General features: G+C 40.2%; 1 protein-coding gene across 16 annotated transcripts in view; it reads left to right on the top strand.

Annotated features, from left to right (window-relative positions):
* ANKRD44 (ankyrin repeat domain 44) overlaps nucleotides 1-23,155 on the top strand; it is a 135,731-nt gene that overhangs the window by 74,118 nt on the left and 38,458 nt on the right. For 11 of the 16 annotated variants that reach the window (XM_027637418.1, XM_027637417.1, XM_027637423.1 and 8 more), the window contains exons 4-13: nucleotides 1,598-1,668; nucleotides 5,355-5,555; nucleotides 7,121-7,208; nucleotides 8,923-9,065; nucleotides 10,463-10,675; nucleotides 12,126-12,204; nucleotides 14,910-15,024; nucleotides 18,613-18,695; nucleotides 20,019-20,136; nucleotides 22,562-22,630. In XM_027637418.1, coding sequence (XP_027493219.1) covers nucleotides 1,598-1,668; nucleotides 5,355-5,555; nucleotides 7,121-7,208; nucleotides 8,923-9,065; nucleotides 10,463-10,675; nucleotides 12,126-12,204; nucleotides 14,910-15,024; nucleotides 18,613-18,695; nucleotides 20,019-20,136; nucleotides 22,562-22,630 — 1,180 coding nt within the window. The remainder of the gene's footprint in view (nucleotides 1-1,597; nucleotides 1,669-5,354; nucleotides 5,556-7,120; nucleotides 7,209-8,922; nucleotides 9,066-10,462; nucleotides 10,676-12,125; nucleotides 12,205-14,909; nucleotides 15,025-18,612; nucleotides 18,696-20,018; nucleotides 20,137-22,561; nucleotides 22,631-23,155) is intronic. The other 5 variants (XM_027637419.1, XM_027637424.1, XM_027637416.1 and 2 more) reach the window with 1 other exon arrangement.

The following is a 23,155-nucleotide window of genomic DNA, read 5'->3' as shown; positions in this document are numbered from 1 at the left end:
TTTGCATCCCCAAGAACCCTACCAGACCAGGATAATCAAAGGTGCCTTGAAGGCAGGTGTCAGCTTCCTGATGGTGGAGAAGGTTGTTGTCTTACATATCTCTAGTGCAGGAGAAAGGCAGGATACTAATGTGTATTAACTGTAATGGCCTTCTCACGAAGATAAAATGAGCTAATAGCTTCCTTGCTTAGACAGATTTATTAGAAAACCCTTTGAAACTGCTGTCTTTTCTAAAGGGTGTTTTCCCAGAGGGCAAGTTGTACCACCAGGTTCTGAGGTGAGTTTGGAGAATTGCCTCTAATTGTTGCAATAGTTATGAAAGTGGCTTTCTCTTTCTTGCAGCCAAAAAACTGCATCCCGACTTGTGGAAATATGCAAGAACTTGTTTCTTCTCTGATTATCTAGCACAATTCCCAATAAACACTGTGATTCAAAGTCAGACATCTTAATATCCCTGAGAATCAACTCTCAGAAAGTGATTCTGATTCAGAGAGTGGGATTTATTAATTACAGGCTTTTGTACGCATTTAAGTTATGGTTCAAAATGAAGCTTAAGAATCCCTTTGTTCATGAAGTTCAGAGGCTCATCCAGGCTATGTGCATGACACTTGTGCTTCTCTATGGGTTTTTTTTCTGCATGTGCTACTGTTCTCAGAATAGTGCTGCTACCTGCAGATCTGAAAGGTACAATATTTTAAAATTTAAAAAACTTTTAAAATTAGTTTCTGTAGTCCTTATCAGTGAATTTCCTTTCTGTGGTGTCACAACATCACTGAATAGCTTTAATATTTCTTGTAAACAAATCTGTTTTATTACATAAAGGTAGAGGATTCTTTTTTTTTTTTTTTTTACTCCCTTTGGTCTACAGGCAACCAGAACCACTGTAGTTAAATATGCTTCCTTTATCCTTTTTCTCTGGCAAGCCAACCCAAACCCATCCTCTTGTGCAGCTGCCTTCTCAGAGCGCCCATTAGCACTGAACTGCACAGAAGGCAAACAGGTGGTCTCCTTCATCCCTCGCCTTCTGATGTTTTCTGAGTGACACTCACAGAACCTGATGTAATAAGTGCCCAGTTTTGTCCCTGGCCTGAGCATTTCCTGATCGTGTTTTCTTGATCCCAGCACGATTTGTGAAGCAGGGAGGTGGTCATTTTCTAGTGTTCTGTCTGATGCAGCTGAAGGCAAGAGGCGGTTCAGGTTAGTTCCCTTCCTTCTATCTTCACACAGCAGTGGTGCTCTAAGCAAAGGGCTGCTCTCTTTCACTTTGTATCAGTAGATCTAAGAAAATGTGTATATGTAGACACGTGTATACATACATAACTCCTTGCAACAAATCTTACTTCTTTAGTGTCCTGTAAACAAAGCGATTTGTAAAAATAGTCCTACCTATCCATTTGCTTTCTTTCCGAATCACACTTCAGCTCCTACCTATCAGACATCTGCAAATGCATTTCCAAGGTGAAGAGGATGCCAGGAGACTGCTGGGGAACACTGAGAGTGCCACATATGTCTCAACTCTTATTACTAGGAAGCAGTTGGGCAAGGCTTTTGGTGTCGCACCCAAGGCGTGGATGTAACCTCTGCTGTTTACTTGCAGGCGCTCGTGTTAATGCCAAGGACAATATGTGGCTGACTCCTCTCCATCGAGCAGTTGCTTCAAGAAGTGAAGTGAGTAAGATTTGATTACCCTGCTTTTACACATAAGCTGCATGCTGGGGGGAAAAGCAAACCCTTGAGAGCCGTAGTAGGTGGCATGGTGAGGCAGAGAGGGAAAGCATTTTCCGTGTACAGGGCCTGTAGCATTGCAGCTGGAGGCCAGCTTTTACAAGTTCGTTATAGCTGCTTTTGAACCTTAATGTGGATGATTTTCACCTTGCTTTACATTACCATAGCAAGTCGTACCATCAGCTGGAGCAGGTGACCAGGATTGGCGTGGGATAGAGTCCACAGTGGTCTACAGTGCCCACATCATCTTCAAGTGGTGAAATAAAGAGGAATAAATCCGTGTGGATGTGTGCATGCTGTGCATGTGCCAGAAGGGAGTGGATGTGGATGTGATCCAACACACATTACATAGTTTGTTTTGGTTAATTGCATTTCAAGGCATCCGTTAGGTTTTCTGTTAATGCATTTGATTCATGCGTGAGGGAGGGTTTGCCCATATTTCTTCTACTTGACAAATAAAAATCTTCTGGCATCATGTTGTACCTCTTCTGTTGCTGTCTTAAAAAGGAGCAGCAATAACTATCAGGAATGCAGGTCAGGCATGACTGTATTTTCAACTGCACCATTATTCTTGGCTTTCCATTGTAGACCTCCCTGTCTACTCTTATCCTCCTAATACTTAGTTAACAGCGAGCCCAACTGCAGACTGAATTGGCTGCTGGGGACGAGGGGAGGGGTTGTAAAAGAGACAGTGGGTGGCTGTCTTCCAGAGACTGATGGACTCGAATCACCTCCGTAACAGTCCCAGCGCTTGCCAAGCCTGGAGGCAGGAATCCTGGGCTCGCTTCTGAACTTGGGCATTGTTTGGCTGCTGGCTGAGCTTCCCAGCTGCTGGCATCCACTGAAACTCTCTGAAAGGAATATCTGATAGAGAATGAATGCTGTAATGAAGCAAAATACAAAAAGCCATGTTGGAAAACAAAGATCAGACTTAAACCTTAAAAAACAACCACAGTCTTTCTGATGCGGGAATTGCAGTGAGCTTGGTTTCTTCTTTTGGATGTGTCAGAGTACATGATTTTTATTGTCAGCGACATTCCTAACAGAAAATGTATGTCTTTCTGTGGGTTTGAGTCTCATTTTTAAACTCTTTGTCAGCTGAAGCACAATGAGAAAGTGTGCTGGCAGTTGTGGTACCTCACAGTGAGTACCCAGGTGCATTAGTGAGGCAGCAGGGGAGCGCCTTTGATGCCTTTTTGTGGTCTGCTGTGTATTTTATAAACAAATGTAACTTTCTTCTCCTGGCCTTTTTTCTTTGTTATTTATAATATAACTGTTATTTTTGGTAATAATTTTGAAACAGGATTTAGCATTTTTGAGGCTCTTTCAGTTCTGCTTTTTACTTTATTACACAAGTGAACAAATGTGCAGCTGCAATAGTGATAGTAGTAGATAGCAGGAGGTGAATTCATAGCTCACATTGATAATAGGAGATGAATTAAGGGTCTAGGAGTTCACCAGTAGGACTCAGTGTCGTTTGTGAAGTTCTTGTGAGCACACTTGCTTTCAGAATGATCACCGAGAAATTTTAAGTTTTGTTATCAACCTTTCACTATTAAGCTTTTACAGGATTCCAAATCTGTTTTCTTGAATCCTTTTTACGTGTTAAAAGCATGAACACATTTTTACTTACATCTTAATGATTTTTCAAGTGGGCTTCAGGGATTTAAATGTTTATTTACAAATCAACAACACTCAGGTGTGAATGTGTAGGATTGTTAATGGATGTTATCAACTTTCAGCCTTACATAGTTGGAAAAGTAAAGATATTTCACTGCAATAATTTGGGATAGCTACAGACACTGACTGCAGAGGCTTACACCATAGCCGTGCACTGCATGCATATGTAGAAACTATAGTAATAAAAGGGGAAAACTCATGCTCTCAAAAGCAATAGAATTAAAAGTTCTCCATAAGGACTCTTCACTTTTGATCCCAAAACTGATAGAGCAGCAGATTGTAACAGATGTAAACAAAACTGTGTAAATTTTTTTGTTTTGTTTTTTTTCAAAGTCTAGATATTTTTAGTTTAGGCTTTTCAGTCCTTATTATTACTTCTAAAAATTCTCCTTTAACTTTTTCTTTTTTTCATTAAAAGTGCATAAATTTTCCTGCTGACTTCATGTCCCAGCTGAGTAGGTCTCCAGTGAATTACATTTAAATGACTTTTAAAATAGTAGGCCTGTAATTTAAAAAACAAAATCCTATTGAGACATCAACAGACATATATCATTATTGATGCTGTAAGAGATGCAATGTCATTAACTGAAAAAATCTGTTAGAGAACAGTTTGTGAGATGGCTGTAGAAAATGAAATTGCTGAGATCATTTAAGGACAAAGAAATACTATTCCTACTAATGTATATACTGTTGATACAGACTGCAGGCTCTCTCCTGGGCCATTCTACATATGAAAGTGCTATTTAAATATACTGTGTGCATTTGTTATTCATTAATAAAATTTTGGCTGGGCTTACCAGAAAACTTTTCAGTTTATGGAAAAAGAATAAGGTGCTGTGTAGGACTAGGGCTCTCTCACTTACCAGATGTGAGTTGTATTTAGCAGACAAGGCTACTTGAATGCTACTGTGTCCCCAGTGGTTCCTTCATATTTTGTTTGTTCATGGAGAAAAAAGGAAGAAAAAACAAAATGTAATTTTGAGAAAAACTTGTTTTTTCCCCGGACTTGCTTAATGGCAGATGCATGAGCAGAAGCAGGAAAGAACTGATTGTGAATTCTCCAGTGAGACAGACTCTCAAGAGAGAACAACACATTTTCTCACTGGGAAATATTCATTTTTAACCAACAAAATTAACCTTAAAAGATGTTGTTTGGTCTCAGACTGACAGAATGGATACTGCAGTGAAGACCCTTGGCTTATGCTTAGCCCTTAGGGAGGAAAGGAATGCTAATGCTAACTTGGGGACACCAACGTTCTCATGTTTTTGCAAAGCTAAAACTTTGTTTTCACAAATTCTTTATCGTCTCATTTTTCCTGTTTATAAATACGACTAACAGCAATTTACTGTTATTTTACTGTCCAAAATGACATGATTTTCAGTTTATAAGTGATTCTTGTAACAGTATGTATTGGGATTGCATATCAGGGTTCTGGGAGTGGGGGGTGTTAGGGGTGTCATCAGTGAGAAACTGCTGGAAGCTTCCTCCATGTCCGACAGAGCCAATACCAGGCAGCTCTAGGATGATCCTGCTGCTGGCCAAGGCTGAGCCCACCAGCAGTGGTAGTAATGCCTCAAATCAGTACATTCATTTCTTCACTGAGAGCACAGTTCTGATGACTGTGGTACTGAAGCTTAATCGAATGAACAGGCTGGGCTCTCTTCATAGGCAGCTTTGGACATCCTCAAATCCAACTGGGAAATTTGGACTGTGAGGCCACTGCTCTAAATGGCAGCAGCAGTAATGTGTGCTCTGGCATTTGAATGAACAGTGACATTTCAGTACCCTGGGAGGTTGTTTTGATAAATGTTATTCTCCTTCCCTCCTCCTGGCCATGCGTGCTGTGCATGAGTAACGTGCACAGGCATTGTGGCTGAGCTGTCAAGCAGGCAGGCCAAGCCTTTACTCCGACTGCTTGGTCACGCTGTGGCTGTGCTGCCGTTTGCAGGAGGCAGTGCAGGTGCTGATCAAACACTCTGCCGATGTCAATGCCCGGGACAAGAACTGGCAGACGCCGCTGCACGTGGCAGCCGCCAACAAGGCGGTGAAGTGCGCGGAGATCATCATCCCTCTGCTGAGCAGCGTCAACGTGTCGGACCGGGGGGGCCGGACAGCGCTGCACCACGCGGCGCTCAACGGCCACATCGAGGTGAGCTGCCCAAGAGCCCGACTGATCGTGGCCTTACTGATTTGTTTTCCCATTTCGCGCACTTGACCTGCTGTGGTTGTGTCTAGACTGACCCCTCCCAACCCTGACCCTCATGGTTCCTGCAGCTCAGCTGCTTTCCAAACTGAGTGACGGGTTTCCTACCTGCGGAAACAGGACAGTGGCTGGAAAGCACCTGTGCAGAGCCAGCGTGCGAGGGAGATGTGCATGCAGACATGGAGAGCTGGCTGTGCCACTGCTTCCAGCTGCTCCAGAGTGTCCTCGGCTCTTTATCCTCTGGACTGCCTGCAAAAATAAGAGTGGCAGATTGGAAAGAATGGAAAACCGGTCGATTCATCTCTTACTGAAGAAATGTCCAGCTGTGTGAGATCCAGTCACTCGGCTTTTCTAATTAGTCTTCTAGAAAATGTGCTTCTGATTTGCTACTTATACAAGCAAACCCTTCTAGTATTATTACTGTTTAACTATATGAGAAAAACTATAGTTTTGTAAATGAAGCCCCTATGTAAATGATTTTGCTAGAATCTTTAGATCTGGGTACAATGATCCTCATTGCTCCATTTCACACCTGATGATCGAGATATTGAAGAAAAACTCTTAGACTGGAGCAATAGGCTTCTGTCAGCACAAGTTGATCAGTTGTACTGTAATTAAAAGAAGGAAGAGGAATGGCAGTTCCTGTAATATGATGGTGTTTGGCCTTTAAAATACTGCACTGCACTGTAAGAAAAAGACAGTAGTGTTTTGTGTCCAAACATCATAATCTAAAGCTCCTGAGCTTTTGGATAGAGAATATCAGAAACGTGGACTGAATATCTGCTATTATTTGTTGATCTCTGTGGCAAAACAGTATAAGAGAGGAAGACAACCATCTGTAATTTATGACTTCAAAATGTTTAGCTGAAAATTGGAGTTACTATGATTTCCATTCTTTTTTTTATTTTTAACCCCCCTGCCCCCCATTTTTCTTACATTTCATGTTGAATGATTGACAATGGGGAAAGCAGCTTTTCACCTCTTAGCTGTGCTGTCTAAAAGACCAGCACTGTGCAGGAAACAGCCTGGTGCTGTCCACACCACTGTAGGCACATGGGAATTTAAGGAAAAATCACTATGGTGTGGCAAGGGATAGACACTCCTTGTGGAAAGATTAAGCAGATCTTAGGGTTTCTTATGACTGAAGGAGTCTTGTCCCAGTCCACAAGGAAACCGCTTAAATTGGTCTTAACAGTAAAATTAAGAGCAAAGTTTCTCTTCCAAAACTGTTTCTCTTCCAGGTAGTTTGCCAAGCTGGATTTGAAGCACACTGCAGTAGTAGCCCCCTCCATGCTCTCAGCCCCCCTCTGTAGACACAGAACTTGTCCTGGTTCCTTGTGACTGTCACTGGTGCATGTGGTTAATGCACACAGCTTTGAACACTGTGTCATTCACAAATTTATCATTCAAATGCAGCGTTTTATGGTCTCAACTTTATTGGTAGATTGATTTGTGATAACCTGTTGTGTGAGATCTTATAGGGTTGGTTTACTTGCTGTTGTTACTTCTAGATGGTGAACTTGCTCTTGGCCAAGGGGGCAAACATCAATGCTTTTGACAAAAAGGACAGAAGAGCTCTTCACTGGGCAGCGTACATGGGTAAGGCTTGGGCTGTTGCTCCTGCTTTTTAACTTCCTATTCACAAATGAATGACATGTTTCAAAATGAACAAGAACAGATCTGGCCATGGAAAGTGAGTGTTGTAATTACCCTGAAGAGGGAAGGGTTCAGCGGATCTAAATAAACTCTGTCCATTTATGGGTTTGCAGATAGTGAGATCTTGGCTGTGATTTCCTTTTTAAGACAGTTAATTGTGGGGGGTTTTGTGTTGCTTTTTCAATTTGGTTTTTTTATCCTGGCTCTAGTTCCAGCCTGAACTATATTTGGGCTTGAAAAACAACAGGTTATGTTTCAGTTTTTGCTAAAGACTACTTTATATAAAGTGCAGATAACTACGGTCATAAATCCAAGTTTATAGTGTAGCTAAATTATGATGTTCTTAAGAAATGCTTCATAGGTGATTTCTTCCTGTTAGGAGCAAATTGTCATCTTTTATTCCAGAGTGGACAAGAGCAACTGATTTATCTGTTCAAAACATCAGTGGTGTTACCAAATACTTCTTAATTAAATCAGTTGAGCTTATTATTCCTTCCAAGTTAAAGGAAAATTTCTTGCAGTGAGGCATTATGATTTAAAAGTACTAGGAAAAGGTTGCTTGTGAGAGTGGTCATGCTTGTTCAAGAGCTTTTGTTGGCCAAGCAGTTTATATTTCAGCTTACAATTTGTCGGGAGTTGTGTGCCCTCTGCCAGGAACTCTTTCATTTGACCTGTCAAAAATCTTGATTTAAATCCTGGCACTTTTGGAAGTGAGATAATAGGAGATTTCAAACTGTGAGAAAAGCATATTGTGTGGTTTTTTTGATACACACAGACAGATGGGAAGGCTCTTGCCAACAACTGTGATGTGGCTTTTGAGCTAGAGAGCTTTGAACTCCACTGTGTAGATGTGAAAGGCTTTTCCATTGTGCTGTACAATTCCACGTCTCTTCTGCACTTAAATATTTTCAGAAGTTCGTGATGTACTTTTAAAAGTATTTAGATAACATCTAAGGCCTAAATTAGCAATGGAATTTAGGAGCCTGTAGTGCAATTTAGACAGCATTCAGGAGTCTGTAGTGCAATTCAGGCAGAATTTAGGTAATGAGACCTGAGCATCTTATCCTATAAGCCCTCACACAGTTTATTGAATGCTTAATTATCTTTGGACACTTGGAATTTGTCTATACAGTTTCCTAGGTCCTGCACTTGAAATTTAGTTTTCTGTGTCCTCAATGGTGCTAGCAAAGAGGATACCTCCATTTTATAATTTATTAAGGTTATTTTTTTATCACTAACAAAAAACCAAGAAGTGTTAATAGGTGTGTTTGCAGAGGACATCTATAGGATGCTGTTTTGGGGGACTTTTATTGCCATGCTCCTGTGCTCACTGTTCGGAGATTAAAACACAAACTGTTAGTCTTAGAGAAATAAATGGAAAAGAAGTGTGGTTTTGTTCTTTCAGTGACTGGAAAACTAATTCAGTAAAGAGAAATTTGACACATCCGGGGAAGATGAATGCGTGGATTTCTTGACAAAGCCTGGGGCCTAGGATTAGGAACATTTATAAAAATGCTTTTTTTTCCCCCCTTGTAAAACTGTGGGAGCATTTTAAAATAGCAGTGAAAGGGCAGTGCATTAGCAAGAAAGCAGTAATTTGGGAGAAGCAATGCTGTAGGATGATGTATTCATTGATAACGTCTGTCATCTTTTGAAGGTCACCTGGAAGTTGTTGCCTTACTGATTAATCACGGTGCAGAAGTGACTTGTAAAGACAAGAAGGGTTATACCCCACTTCATGCAGCTGCATCCAATGGGCAGATTAATATTGTGAAACAACTCCTTAACCTGGGGGTGGAGGTATGTGGTAATGTGCACTTTTGTAGTGTCCATGTTTCTCCATATTTAGAGAGAGTCTTTTCTTTTTTTCTTATGGATGCTGCTAAAGACATTGGCAGAGCTTTTAAACAAAAGAAGTCCCATTTTCTGGACCACTTCATACTTCATGTAGTTTATTAGCTCAAGAGTCAGGAAACATACTGTATTAAAGAAAGTCTGATATGGACAGTAAATTACAGGCCACCTTGCTGAACAAATCAGGAAATATATGCTGTTCCTGCAGAAGAAGATGGACTAATGAAATTTTCCTTGACTCAGCATTTCCTTTGATATGATGAGTGGTTATTCTTAACATATCCACTACATACTTTACCTAGACAGCAGTTCAGGGTGTTTCAGTTTAGGGACCCATATTTCCTCTGTAGCTGATGGAGGGAAGGAGAAGAATTATTTTCACTGTGGAAAATAACTTTTTTCAGGGCACAGACTTCTCTTTATTGCCATCTCCTCAAAGCAGTGGTGAGATGACCAGAAGAGCCTGCACTAATCAGACAATTAATCAGAGATGGCAAATAAAGCCACTGCATCTGCCATTGCATCTTGAACTCTCTTGATGTACCAAAAAATTGTCAGAAGTACATGTTCACAGTCTGTTGGCTGTGAAGTTGAAGGGAAATAGGTGTTGCCTGTTATTAGGTAATTACTAGCATAGCACTGCTTTAACTTCCACATTTTCCACCACTGGGGATATGATCTTTGAGACACCTGTATTTCATGGAAGGCTGTTCATGCCGTGTCTGAGTCTTGTACAATCTGTCTTGTCCTATTTTAGAGAACAGCAGTTGAATACTAAGTTGGTCATCAAGAAGTAACATAATCTTAATTACATCTTTATAACACTGAGCTACTTGAAGTGGTTTCTTATTGAACCATAAATGGCTTTTCACTTTAACCTTTCTTTCACTCAGATTCCTTCATTCCACTTCCAAAATAAATGTATGGAAAGAGCTCTTACACCTGGGTTCTGTTCACAAAAACTCAATAGTTGCTGTTGTAATTTTTTAAAAATAAAGATTGTGAGCTTTTTGTTTATGTTGCTTTTCCACTTACATGTAAAAGCTTTCCAGGTTGTTAGGACTTTTGTCATCATCTTCATCATTACATAGTCCTGCTATCAGCTTTAAGCTTCCTACTGGCTTTTAGCGATTGCCAGAAGGATAGAAAGTTAATAATAGTAAAGGTAAAGCATTCCAAGTTAAGCTGTCTGGGAGTGTATTTTGTCAATGAAATTTGCTGGTGAGAAATATGCCCTATGACAGTTCAGGCCTCCAGCTATTTCCATTTGTGGTGTATGATGCATTATGTAAATGCTAAGCTGATGTCTGTAATTTTAACTATGTCTCCTTGTCTCATTTTAGATTGATGAAATGAACATCTATGGAAATACTGCACTTCACATTGCCTGTTACAATGGTCAGGATTCTGTTGTTAATGAGCTGATTGACTATGGTGCTAATGTAAATCAGCCCAATAATAATGGATTCACTCCCTTGCATTTTGCTGCTGCCTCCACTCATGGAGCACTGTGTCTTGAACTACTAGTGAATAATGGGGCAGATGTTAATATTCAGGTAAAACTTGCATTCCAGCTCTACAGTTTTACTTTATCCTATTTGCATACCTCAGGAAGAAACTGTAGTAATGAGTATAGCATGGCTTTAAATCCTTGATGGAATTAGAGTGATGCTGAGAATGTTGATCATTAAACTGTTTGGATGAGATTACTTCCCAGCAGAGGAGCTCTTAGTGCCTTGATAAATATAATGGCAGCTCTAAACCCTAGGCCAGCCACTTTCTTGAATGCACAAACCAGTACTAAAGTATAGTCTCAAGAGCTCTGTCAAAATGGTATCTGAGGAGATGGTGGTAAGTCAAGGAACTTATTCCTTTCTGGTGTTTTCTTTCCCCCTATAATGTGAATATAATTAAACCTGATTCTAAACACTTCCTTTTGACTTTTAGGGAATAAGAGCTGAAGGTTACTTGTTACCTACTTTAGAACCCAAGCTTACAAAGTCTGATTCTGTTTAGGATATCTGAATGTTCTTGAGGCACAATTGATACATCTTGATGAAGCTGAAAGGGACTTGCTGTTATCCAACAGAGGGTAGTAGTATAGGTACCAGAAGACTTGAGGTCTCTGAGTTCATATAAGATTTTGACTACTTTAGTTTAAACTCTGTGTTTTAGTGTCCCATCTATAAAACTAGCATTTAACTCCTGACATTTAACACCTGTGGCAAGTCCCTTGAGATCAGTGAATAGTCTGTGCACTATTTAAACTCAGAATTATTAAAATGAAATTGGGTACTGTGCTTGCCAACAAAGGTGAAATCCCTTGCCCCATAAACATGAAGTGATGTGAGTAGTGAGGCTGGCACCACTCCTGTGCTATTTTCTCATTCCCCAGCTTCCCCAGTCTGTTTCTTTCCCTGGAACCCAAAACATTGTCCCCTACTCATTGAACCTTTCCTTTGACAAGCCTTCCCTGTTTTCTACTGGTCTTTTGTAGACATCTTCTTTTTGATTGTGTGGAAATTTATTAACAACAATTTTTTAATATGGTGGGTTTTTTTCTGGGATTGTCTATAAAATATGAATTGATAGACAGGAAGTTTCTCACAGACTGCTCTCCTACTTAGCTTTATGGTTCCTTTGCTGTTCTTTATTCCCCTTGTTGCAAAAATCAAGGGAAATAACCGAATGGAATGTGATACTTAAAAACAACATCAAAGAATAATAGGTCATATATGTGTGGGTTTTTAGCAAGTATTGTGTACCACCAGGCTGTAAGGACAGGCTCCACTCCAGCCCATTTCATACTCATTGCTGAGAAACTGTTTTACTTGTGTGCTTACACCTTCTGCATTTGACATCATCTATAGGTTCACTCCTGCAATCTTTTCAAGTCTGCAGAGTTTTTATCTGAAGAATAGCTGTAGGATGTTGAGCTGAGAGTCTTCAAATTGTCACCATCACTTCACATGTTAAATGGTTGGGTTTCTGTTTTGTCTCTGTTAGAGTAAGGATGGGAAGAGCCCACTGCACATGACAGCTGTCCATGGGAGGTTCACACGGTCGCAGACCCTCATTCAGAATGGTGAGTTTCTGTGCTTGCTTAATGATTCTCCAAAAAATTAGGCATTTCCAGCATTGCAATTTTCAGTTGTTCAGGCCTAGAGTGCCAAAGGACTGCTCTGAGGGCTGCTCCATCAACTTCTAGCTTTGAGCTGCACTGACAGCACATTCCATTATGTCATCACAAGTTGAGATTTTGGTTGTTAACAAAATCTCATAATCTTCTGGCTGACAGTGGTCCAGCTGATCTGTTCAGACTCTTATTCTGAAAACAAGAGTTGAAAGCTGTATTTAGGTCTTTTTTTCCGTTGAGGAGCAAGTACAATTTTCTTTCTCAAACTATTTCAAAACTAAAAAAAAAAAAAGTCTCCAAACCAAAACCACCCCCAATAAAACTTTCTGGGTCTCCTCTCTTGGAAGCCCTGGTGTTCTTAAAGCTCAGACCATTTTCTCTACCCTGCACTCAGCAGCTGTACTTCTCTCACCTCCCTGAGCTCATCCCTCATCACTGTCTTCATGAAGTGTTGAATAAATACTCTGCAGGGAGGAGCAGCACTACCTTGTTTGTTCTGGCATAGCCAGGATGCCTGATTGTCAGTCATTTATCAGGCATCTTTTTTGTCCAAGAGCAGTACAGAGTGTAACAGTTATTGTTGTTGGAGATCTGGCAGAGACCTGTTTCTGATTGAAAGAGGTTGCTATTACTGATTCTTTACTTAAGCTTCCCAGTTTTGGCCACACCAGACAGGATGGTCTGGAGTTTGGTCATTGTTTGGGGATTTTATTGTTCTCCCAAATCCCAAACTTGGAACTGTGATCTCTTGAAGGTGGCTGAACAGTTATGCTGTAAATGTAATGACACATTTAAACACGATTGTATTTTAAAATGAAGGTGTCCAGTTCATCATGCTTCTTTCAGGTCATCATGCAAATTGTTGCCATATCTTTCCTGGGATAAATAAAATAGTAATAATAAAAGGGAACTGGGGCAAACTGGAAGAAACTGTGATTTCATACAGGTTTTAGTTTTTTAGTCTAATATGCTTTCTGACTTAGAGCCACTGTTTACTTGCTATTGGATTTGTGTGTGGAAAGACTGGCAGTTTTTCACCTGTCCTTCACACATCTCTGCTCTTCAAGTTACTTGGGTTTCACTTCTTTCTTTTTTCATTTTTTGCTCCTCTAATTTTAGTATTGTACACCTTCCACTAGATCAGGCTGCCCAGAGCCCCATCCAGCCTGGCCTTGAATACTTCCAGGAATGGGGCATCCACAGTTTCTCCAGAGATACTGTAGAGTGCTTTACTAGAACTTTTCTTGTTGCAGTTATGGCCTTTTATCTTCTGTGAATAGTGGATATGTAGTAAATATTAACATATACTGACGTTAGAGAGACTTTTTACATGCTTTCATAAAACAGTCTCACAGCAAACTAGTTTAGTATTAAAGTATTATAGTGCTGGTGCATAACTGGTTGAAAAACCACACTCAGGGATTAGTAATAAATGGTTTATTGTTGAAATGGAAGGTGGGTGAGGGAGTTTTCAGTTTCCTTTCTGAGTCTGGAACTATCTTGTATTTTCATTAAAAACTTGGATAGTGGAATAGAAAATGTGCTTTTAACATTTGGAGAAAAAAAATTAATTTGGCAGAAAGTGGAGTCAGAACCAAAAATGATCCTGTAAAACTGGACACAGAAGTTATAATGCAAGTGAAGCAAAAGAAAGATCACCCATGGAGGCAGCAGTATCATTTGGACAAGTTCAGATTGGCAACAGCCAGGTGGGTGGCAGTTCCTTAAGAAAGGATCTGGGTTTTGTAGAGAATCAGAAGATTGTTGACCATAAGTCAACAGTGTCATGGTGCTTTAAAAAATGCTTATTGATGTACATGTGCTGGGCAGAGTACAGGAGTGCATAGACAGGAGCATAGCCAGCAGGCTTGAAGTAATCCTTTTTGCTCAGCTCAGCACTGGGAGACATCAACTGTAGTACTAGTTTTGGCTTTTGACATTTTACTTCCAGAAGGATGCAGGCCAGCTGGAAGGATGAGAATAGTTGGAGTACAGTAAACCTGGGTTTCAAGGAGAGACTAAAAAAGTTACAGTTCTCAGTCCAAAAAGAAAATAGAGCTTTGATCATAGTCTATTAAAAGAAATAATCTATTCTTCTTGCTTGTGAAGATAAAACACAAGATGCCAGGCTTAAATTGTAAGGAAAGGTTCTACTTAAGCACTGTTTGGTTGTTCTTTGGTAAGACGCAGAAAAAGCACACAACACGCTTGTTTGCAGTGTGTTCCTGATGGCCTCCTGAGCGAAATCCATTTAACATTGTTGTCTTACAGGTGAGGTTGAGTGGCAGTGCCTTTAAGAATGAGGACATGATTTATTCAGCAGTTTATCTCATTATTTTAATTCAAGGCATCGATTTGTACCTTAAATGGGCAACATGTCTGAGTGATGCACTTGACCCTTGTATATCATCCTGTTCATCAGTTCCCACCACTTTCCCCCACCACTGCAGAGGTAAAAATGCTGCTGCCAGACCACATTCAGCACCAGTGGCTGACAGCTGACAGCTTACTTTGTGCTGGTTTTTGGTCTCTGAAATTTAGTGTCTCTGTGGCTGGATTGGTTATGCTGCATTCGCTAGAGAGAAATAACGCTTGTGGTCACTGGTTAGGGCTGAACCTTTCAGTGTTAAACTGTATGAAAATGTCTTTTGCAGGAGGGGAAATCGACTGTGTTGATAAGGATGGTAACACCCCTCTGCACGTGGCTGCAAGATATGGACATGAGCTTTTGATTAACACACTCATAACCAGCGGAGCCGATACTGCCAAGTAGGTGCTGAAGTGGAGCTGTTTCTAATAATCAAGTGTTATGTCCAATGCCTGGAAACACAATTGCTCTTCAGGTTCTGAAGTGGGAAGGTTAAAATGGATAAGCATAATTGTACTGTACTTCAGTGGGGAGCGTGGGACTAAAATATGAACAATAGGGAAGTGTGGAGGGGAAGAAAACTGTTCTTGTTGTACTCAGTTACACTATTACATGTAGTGCCAGTACTGCTTCTTTTTCCTGAAGCATTGATGTGGCACAGTGGTATTAATGTACATGAAGTACATATACATATATGTATATATACACATATATGTGTGTGTGTATATATATATATACACACATATATATATGCATACATATATATATAAAAAGTGCACCCTGATCACGATTCTTCCAGGAAGTCCATAGCAATGAGTTTGTATAGGAAATTTAACTGGAAAAAAATTCTGATGCTTTCCAAGGGAAAGTATATTCTTAAGTATCTAAATTAACTTAATGTTTGTGATCTTTCCCTACATAGTGATTATTCCTTTGCCTTGTATCTTTTGGTATGACATAGGATAATTAATAGAAATGCAGTATTGCAAAGCAGATGTTAGTAAGTTTCTGATCTCAGAATAACTAGAACCTGTCTTGATGTTTCTGATATTCATGTGGCTGAAATAACAGGGCTACTTTTGTCCAAATTGGTGAATTTGGCAGTCTTTTTCAAACAGAATGGCAAGGAGTTGAAATTAGACACATTTGTAAATGTTGTTAGTGCGTTCTGCTTCAATTCAATTTTTTTTTTTCTCTTGCACATGTGTCAAGAGAGCACCCAAAATATGATTAGTGTTGTCAACTCAAATACTGGCAGGTGCTTGATTATTAATATTTGAGTACTGTATAATTATGTTCAGGTTCTTACAGTCTTTCGAAAGAAAATAGTAAACCTGAGCATAAACAAAGGTGTAGGAGATCAGGGTAACACAATGCCATGGGGGGTATCTGTACCAAGTGTTTAATAGCAGCATCTGATTTCATGAATGTAAGGTTTTGGCAATTACCTCTGCATGTCTCAAAAACATAATTTGTCTTCTACCTAGAACCTGCCATAGAAATCAGTGACTTCTCTTGACTTACCTAGTTAGGAAAACCTGCTTTCAAATTCAAATGAGCTGCTTTTAATTTTGAGGATACTTGCAGCTCTCAGTATTTTGTTTGTTTGCTCGATGGCATTTAAGAAAGTAACACATTTGGCCATACTCCTCTGTCAAGTACAACTGTCACTGTGCAAACTCAGAAGGTGGAACAGATCTTCAATTGGCATGGATAATGAAATTCCACAGGCTTTAGCTAACATCACTGGATTTTATTAATATATCCAGCATGAAGATCCTGGTGTCTAAATAGACGTATATGTTTTTCCTATATCTCTCTCCAGTGCAGTCTGTCTCGGTCTATTATATTGAGGGTTTAAGGGAAAATGAGATGCAGTGGGATAGCCCACTCTTGGAGTCAGGGTTATCCAGCTAGAAATTTCTATTTCACAGTTGGATGACTGGAACATTGATCAAATAAAATACTTTTTCCAGCAGCAGAAATAAGTGAAATAAGAAGTTGGCTCAGAGATACCAGGCAGATCAGAATGATGCTACTGTCTGTGTTAAATGTGCTTTCATATGTGCTGCACGTAAATAAATCTGGCTGAGCTCCTTGAATGGGCTTAGTAAAGAAAATTCTGTAGTGCTGTTAGCAACAACTGCAGACAGCTCAATCAGTCTTTGAGGCAACTGCATTTGGAGGAGAAAGTGTATAAGTGATGGGAGGAACCAGTGGGAACAGCAAGTAGAAGTGGGATGTTGGTTAGCAGATGTGCAGACAGTGTATTTTGATGGAAACCAGCGAAAACATGCTGGATGGAAATCTTGACCTAAAAGATGAATAATATTGTGTTAGATAACTAAGTGGAGGAGGAGATGGAGAGAAATGGGTGTAGGAAGAAGCACAGCAACGCAGAATGTCCAATATTACCTTATATAAATGAATCTACAGCTAGAAAATGCAACCTGTTGGTACAGATGCAGCACCTCGGTGAAGCTTGCGCTGTTTTCTTCAAAGACCGGGCTGTCAGATCATCTCTTAATAGATTTACTCTAAGATATAGATGCTGACTCTAGCAGAAGTAAAATTTGTACAGCACCACAGGTCACTCCTCAGTGTAGCAAAGCAGCAAGGAGGATCCATTTAATGTGAAGACCAAGGAAAGAGACTCCTGTGGATTCTGGAAAGAATAAGATTTTTTAAAAGAAACTGAAATTAGTTAAATGCATTTTTGGATAGAATGTTGGAGAGAACAAAATATCTTTACAAACATTCACATTAATTTTTGTTTAAAGCTTCATAAGTAATTATGATTTATGGTGGGTCTTGCAGAAAGACAAGTTCCTTTGTTTTTGGGTCTGTGTCTGAAATCCTCTTCCATGAGGTGATCATACTCTCCCATCCACCAATTGTCTTGCAGAAATGAAGGATTGATAGGAATCCATCTGCTATTGTTCCAGAGTTTGTAGTTTAAAAATATATGTCTGCTGAAGCAGGCAGTAGATGATAATCTTGTCGAGCTTGGTTTCAGAGGCTGTGTTTATATGCACTTGGAGAAGTGCCAGTAGGATAATATTTCTAGAACAGAAAAATGCTTTACATAAAACAATGCTGAATGGCAAGACATCAAGATGTCCAAACCCAAAAGTATTCTAAGACAGTAAGCAGTGGCATGCCTAGGGACTGCATTGGGATGATTTGCTGATATTAATTAAAGTTGCTGAGTGCTCAGCTTGTTTAAAAATTATGTGGTTACCTGGTACAGATTTAGCCTAATGATAGGTGCCTACCTTTCTTTTTTTACCCATCGTGTCTGCTCTGAGAACTTTATAGTGTAATTGAAAAGAGGGTTGGTCATGTGTTAAAGGGAGGAAAAAGTGAAAGGGAGTGTGAGGAGAGTAACTGGAGCAAATAAGAAAATTAGATTATTGGTTCTTACGATCTAGAAGAAAACTGTGACATGGCAGCCTAAAGGCAAGTGTGAAGAGTCATCAGCTACTCCAGCCCCAGGAGAGAGAGGGGGAAGAAGGGGAGGCTTTGTAAACCCACATGAGGATTGTCTAAAGGATGTTAAGTGCAGAAAAAATGGGTTTCAGAAATATATACAGAAGATTTTGGCATTTACTTTTAGCTCAGAATGGCAGTTGCAGTATGTGTACTTGGTGCAGAAATTTGTGCATCCCACACTGGGCAATTGACTCCAAGCATTATCTGTTCTCTCTCTTCCTCCCTTACCTTTGCTTCGCCTTGAATTTTTAGAAACCTTCCTGCCACATTCTGTTCAAAACAAAATGCCAAGATTTTGCTGCGTCCGAGTATTTTTAACTCCTGAGAAGGCTGTTAAGGAAATACAGATAAAAATAATGACAGGCACCAAGGAAGAATCTTCCTAGAAAAGGATAAAAAAAATGCTGCCTTTCTGGAGGGAGTTTTTGATGTGCTGTGTCTGTATGCAACCTGCATTTTCACATGACACCATGTAACAGGACTGTTGTACCTTTCAGGTGTGGGATCCACAACATGTTCCCTTTACACTTAGCAGCGCTGAATGCTCACTCAGACTGCTGCAGGAAATTGTTGTCATCGGGTAAGTCAGTCCCACAGTGTCCTTGGAGCTCGAGTAGTGTGTGTCTCTGCTGCTTACAGCCCCTTTTATGCTCATTGTTGTGAACTATTCAAATGAAAGACTTCCTGTGCCACCGTGTCTGGCTGTGTGGTGCAGTGTACCGGAGTGTGCGCGGCTTTCCTAACGGCGTGCTGGTACTTCCTCACGTCCTGGATCGTTCGTGCCCAAACCTCTTTCCTCCTGGCAGGTTCAGAGGGTTTATATTAATTCACCAGGAGGAAAAAGGAAATTTAGGACCCCTCTCCAAACTGTAGGAATGTGAGATACTGTTTTGTTTCGGGAGTTTCTTACCGTCCCCCCCACCAAGAATAATTCAGAAATTATCTCCTTGGAGTCTGCACTGGCTCAGGTATTTACATCTCACTAAAGATGATGTATTTTACATACAACTAAAGTGTGTTTCTGAATCCGTGCAGAGTTACGGAGTTAGGCTGGCCAAAGCTCTATGGGCGTGAGAGGGGAAATGACTGAATGTGCAGTGTCTTGTAGTCAAGAGAGCAGTCTTGGGATCCTCAGCAAGCCCAAAGCAGAAGAAGCAGGAGCTTGCTGGTGCAACCATTTCAAAAAGGCACTAATCAGGGGGCAAATCCCAAATTCTGTTTGTTTTTTTTTTTCCAGGCAAGAGTTCCCATGAGTTAAAAAATGAAAAGGCATATCATATGCCTTTTCTAGAAAACTCCTTCATTACTTAACATGTAAAATGTCCTACCACTACTTTTTCCCCTGAACTATCCTGTAGAATATAAAAAAAATGTGAAAAATAGTAATTACAGACCCCATTACATTAAACTGTGGTGCCCTCTGGCCTTGACCGCTAGACTGGGAAAGAAGAGAAAATGCTCTGGGTGACCAGAGTTAGCACTACCAGGATTATATCTTTGGCCTTGTGCATCTTGACGAATATTCCTGCATGCTCCTTGGAAGCCTCTTTCCAATCTGAAAACCACACGCAATAAAAACAGCCCCAATTCATGTTTAGGCTGACTCTGTGGTTCTTCCTCGTGTCTCCGTATTTTCTGTCTTCGTGTCCTGCTGTCGCAGTCCTCTTGATAAGTATCTGCCTGATAAATGCCTGTCACATGGCTGTAAATAGGGATGTGGCGCAGAGCTGGATGCGGAAATAGACGCTCGTCAACTTTGCAGCTCTTTTTATAGAGCTGCCAAAGCGAGGCAGCTGCTCGCCGTTCCCGTGACAACCTCTCTCTGACTGTAGTTGCTTGCGTTCTGTTTTTTTCCAACTAACTGATTTTTCTGTCTCTGCGATGTTTCCTGTGGTTTAACTAGGACAAAAGTATAGCATAGTGTCCTTGTTTAGTAATGAGCACGTGCTGTCTGCAGGCTTTGAAATAGACACCCCCGATAGCTTCGGAAGAACGTGCCTCCACGCTGCCGCTGCAGGAGGGTGAGTAGCTGTGACCGTGGCTGGTTTAAGTTATGTTGTGGCTTCGTTGCAGGTTTGCTGCCAGCCAACTTGACTGTGTCGCCCACAGGGGAATTTAGTGATGTGCAAGGGAAGCGAAGGAGCCTGATGTCAAAATTGAGTCACTTGAGGCTGTCCTTTGCTACGACCCTCGTGTTGGGGTGTGCTTGCAAAGGAAAGGAGACGGTGTGAATCCCTCTACTGCAGTGAGCTGGGTTGTGATTTGAAGCATGGGTTTCAGACATAGGGTAAAACTCTCTTTTCATGCCCATGTGAAGATTGCTTCAGCTTCAGTGGGGTACTGCACACTCACCCAGGCCTGCCCATTGGCCACAGAAGTCACTGAGGGCCAGCAATCTGCAAGAAATCATCAGTTCCTAGGGCACAGCAAGTGAGGAGTAGGAGCTGTAGGTCTGGGATGCTGCTGGCAGGGATTATTCCTGACCTTTGCCTTTGGACTGTGTCCTTGTCCGAAAATGCAGCTGCGCAGTGGTGCCCAACAGATTGCAACCTTGGAGTCCAAATGTAGTTCAGCTCCCTCTTTGATTTTTCAGGTGCAAGTTTAAAAGTTTCTAAAAGAGAAACCAACCCAGATCCAACCAACCAACCAATGCCCAACCTCCAAATTAGAAAGTCAAAAGGCTGTCCTTCTCTCAGGGTGATACATTTTTGACAAATGCTGGGAGGCCAGAAATGGAAATTGCAATGAAAATTGAAATATGTCAATTTAAACTGTAAATGCAGCATTGAGTTAGTTTAAACATTTCCAAACAATTGTCAGTGAAGTGCTGTGATGTTAACTTAGCAGAAGGACAAAACATTTGGCAAACATTGAGTTTTGATTCTTCTGTTGAGTACTTTATGGCTCAGAAAACAGCTGAAATGGAGCCTTGGCTATAGCCCATCTTGGATTCTCTGTGGTTATATCAAGCAGAAATGCTCATCCACAGCAAATACTTGGCAATCTTTCTAGAAGTTGCTTTTTCTTCTCAGTGAACCAAAATATATATTACCAAGTTTATGTTACTACAAAAGAAAAAACTAATAAAATCGATCCAAATATTGGTTTTATTATTCCTTTGGTATTACTCTTCCTGATACTTCTCTCACATTAATAGAGGAGATGTGACAGTTGCTTGGATGGAGGTTATTATAATGTAGTTCAGATGCTACCTCTTTGATAAGGCTACACCCCCAAAGCATAATAAAAACACCCTGGAAGTCTTAAAGAGAAGTAGAGGCTTCATAAGAAGCAAAAGTGGCTCATGAAAATAAACCATATTTTCCCAGTAGTTTACTATAATTGTCACACTAGCAAGTGTTTTTATTTTTAGTACGTTGTGGTGAGTGTTCTGTAGTTATTTTATGCAATTGCAATTTAGAGTAGGGATCAACATACTCCAAAATATTGCATAATTGCATCCAGTCCTTTTTTGTTTTCTGTAGCTAGAGATATACAAAAGGCATGAGTTTTTTTCCTGACACATGCCTGTTACTCCCATTACATTAATGGGAGTTGCATGGGTGCTAGGAAAAGAACATACTTCAAAGGCCTGCTCATCTGAATGTGAACACAGGTTATTTATTGCTTCTGTGAATGACAAGGATTCTTGGAAAGTGCTGCACTTCTTTATGTCATTTTCTGACTTGGAGTCATACCTTAATTTACTTGAATTACAAAAGATGTGAGAATTCAGCTGATTTTGTTTCCTATTAAAAAATTACCTGACTTTAAACAAGATGAACAAACAGCTATGGTGTGGTGAATTCTCCCCTACTTATATAAATGCCATGTTGATATGACCATCACTTTAAATAGCTATGCCCCTTATTCAGCAAAGCGCCTTGAGATGTGCTTAGATCTATCAATAGTCCACAAATCATGTGGGAATAAACCTAAAAGCGACTCTTGTGATTATATCTCACTAAGTACACAGCATTTGAGCAAAGTGCTTACTGCTGAATGCTTTGCTGAATGGGGGTGGATGTCGTTAAATGTCACCTCTTCATTATTAGACTGGCATTTTAGAAGCAACAACTTTCTTTATAAGTTCTCTTATAAAATGCCAGTTCAGTGTGGGAAGCACTAGAGTACAGCTCCCATTGAAAATCTCCAAACACACTGAATTCTGATCACATTTACTGTGCTCTCTTTGGAAAATTAGTTTCTTTTTCTCTTCTGCAGAAGAGAAGTTTGAGGTTTTTTAGGAAAAAAAAAGGAAATAGTACTTTTAAAGCTTCATTTTCTGTTTGATAGAATTTCATGTTGTAGTTGCTGTACCCTGTTTTTGCACAGCAAGTAATACAAAAATGATTAGAGTAACCTTTTCCTTTTGGGGGAGAGGAGGCAATACAGATGTAAACTTCTGTTTTGTTCATGTTTTGTTTTCTTTACTTTTCTTTCCAGTAATGTAGAATGTATAAAACTCTTGCAAAGCAGTGGAGCAGATTTTAATAAGAAGGACAAATGTGGAAGGTAGGTAAACTATGAAGCTCTTTTAAAAAAGAAAGAATCTATCAGACAAGGAAGAAAAGCCACATCAGTCTGGAAATCATATGTTCTATGAAAAATGGCAGTAAAATAAAGTAGTTTGGCATTCTCTGCAGGACTCTTGCTGCTGCAGTTATATGCCAGACAGACAGGTGCAGACTTCATTAAATACATTAAATCCATCCCACCCTCTTGAGGTTTCTGTTTTAAAAATATCACAGGTTTTTTTCTTAATGCCTAAATTCTAATGCCTAAATGTGCTTGTGTGCCTAAGACAAGCCTGGGTTATGATGGTAGGATAGCTGCTATTTGATGTGCTTCCTAGAGTATTCCTCCCTCCCCATAAAGCATTGCTGTGCCAGCTAAACAAGATGCTGTGAGGGACACTGTGCTTTGCTCTGCCTCCCAACTGGAAGAAAGTAGCATGTATGTAGAGCCACAGCAGAGGCTGTCACTGGGAATAGGTTGTTTGCAAGACACTGGCTGATGATCTGTATCCTATTAGACTTT

The sequence above is a fragment of the Corapipo altera genome, unplaced genomic scaffold (genome assembly GCF_003945725.1).
Source record: "Corapipo altera isolate COAL_440 unplaced genomic scaffold, ASM394572v1 45, whole genome shotgun sequence".
NCBI lineage: Eukaryota > Metazoa > Chordata > Aves > Passeriformes > Pipridae > Corapipo > Corapipo altera.
Note: the sequence above shows the minus strand (reverse complement) of the source record. Positions and strands in the feature narration are given on the sequence as shown.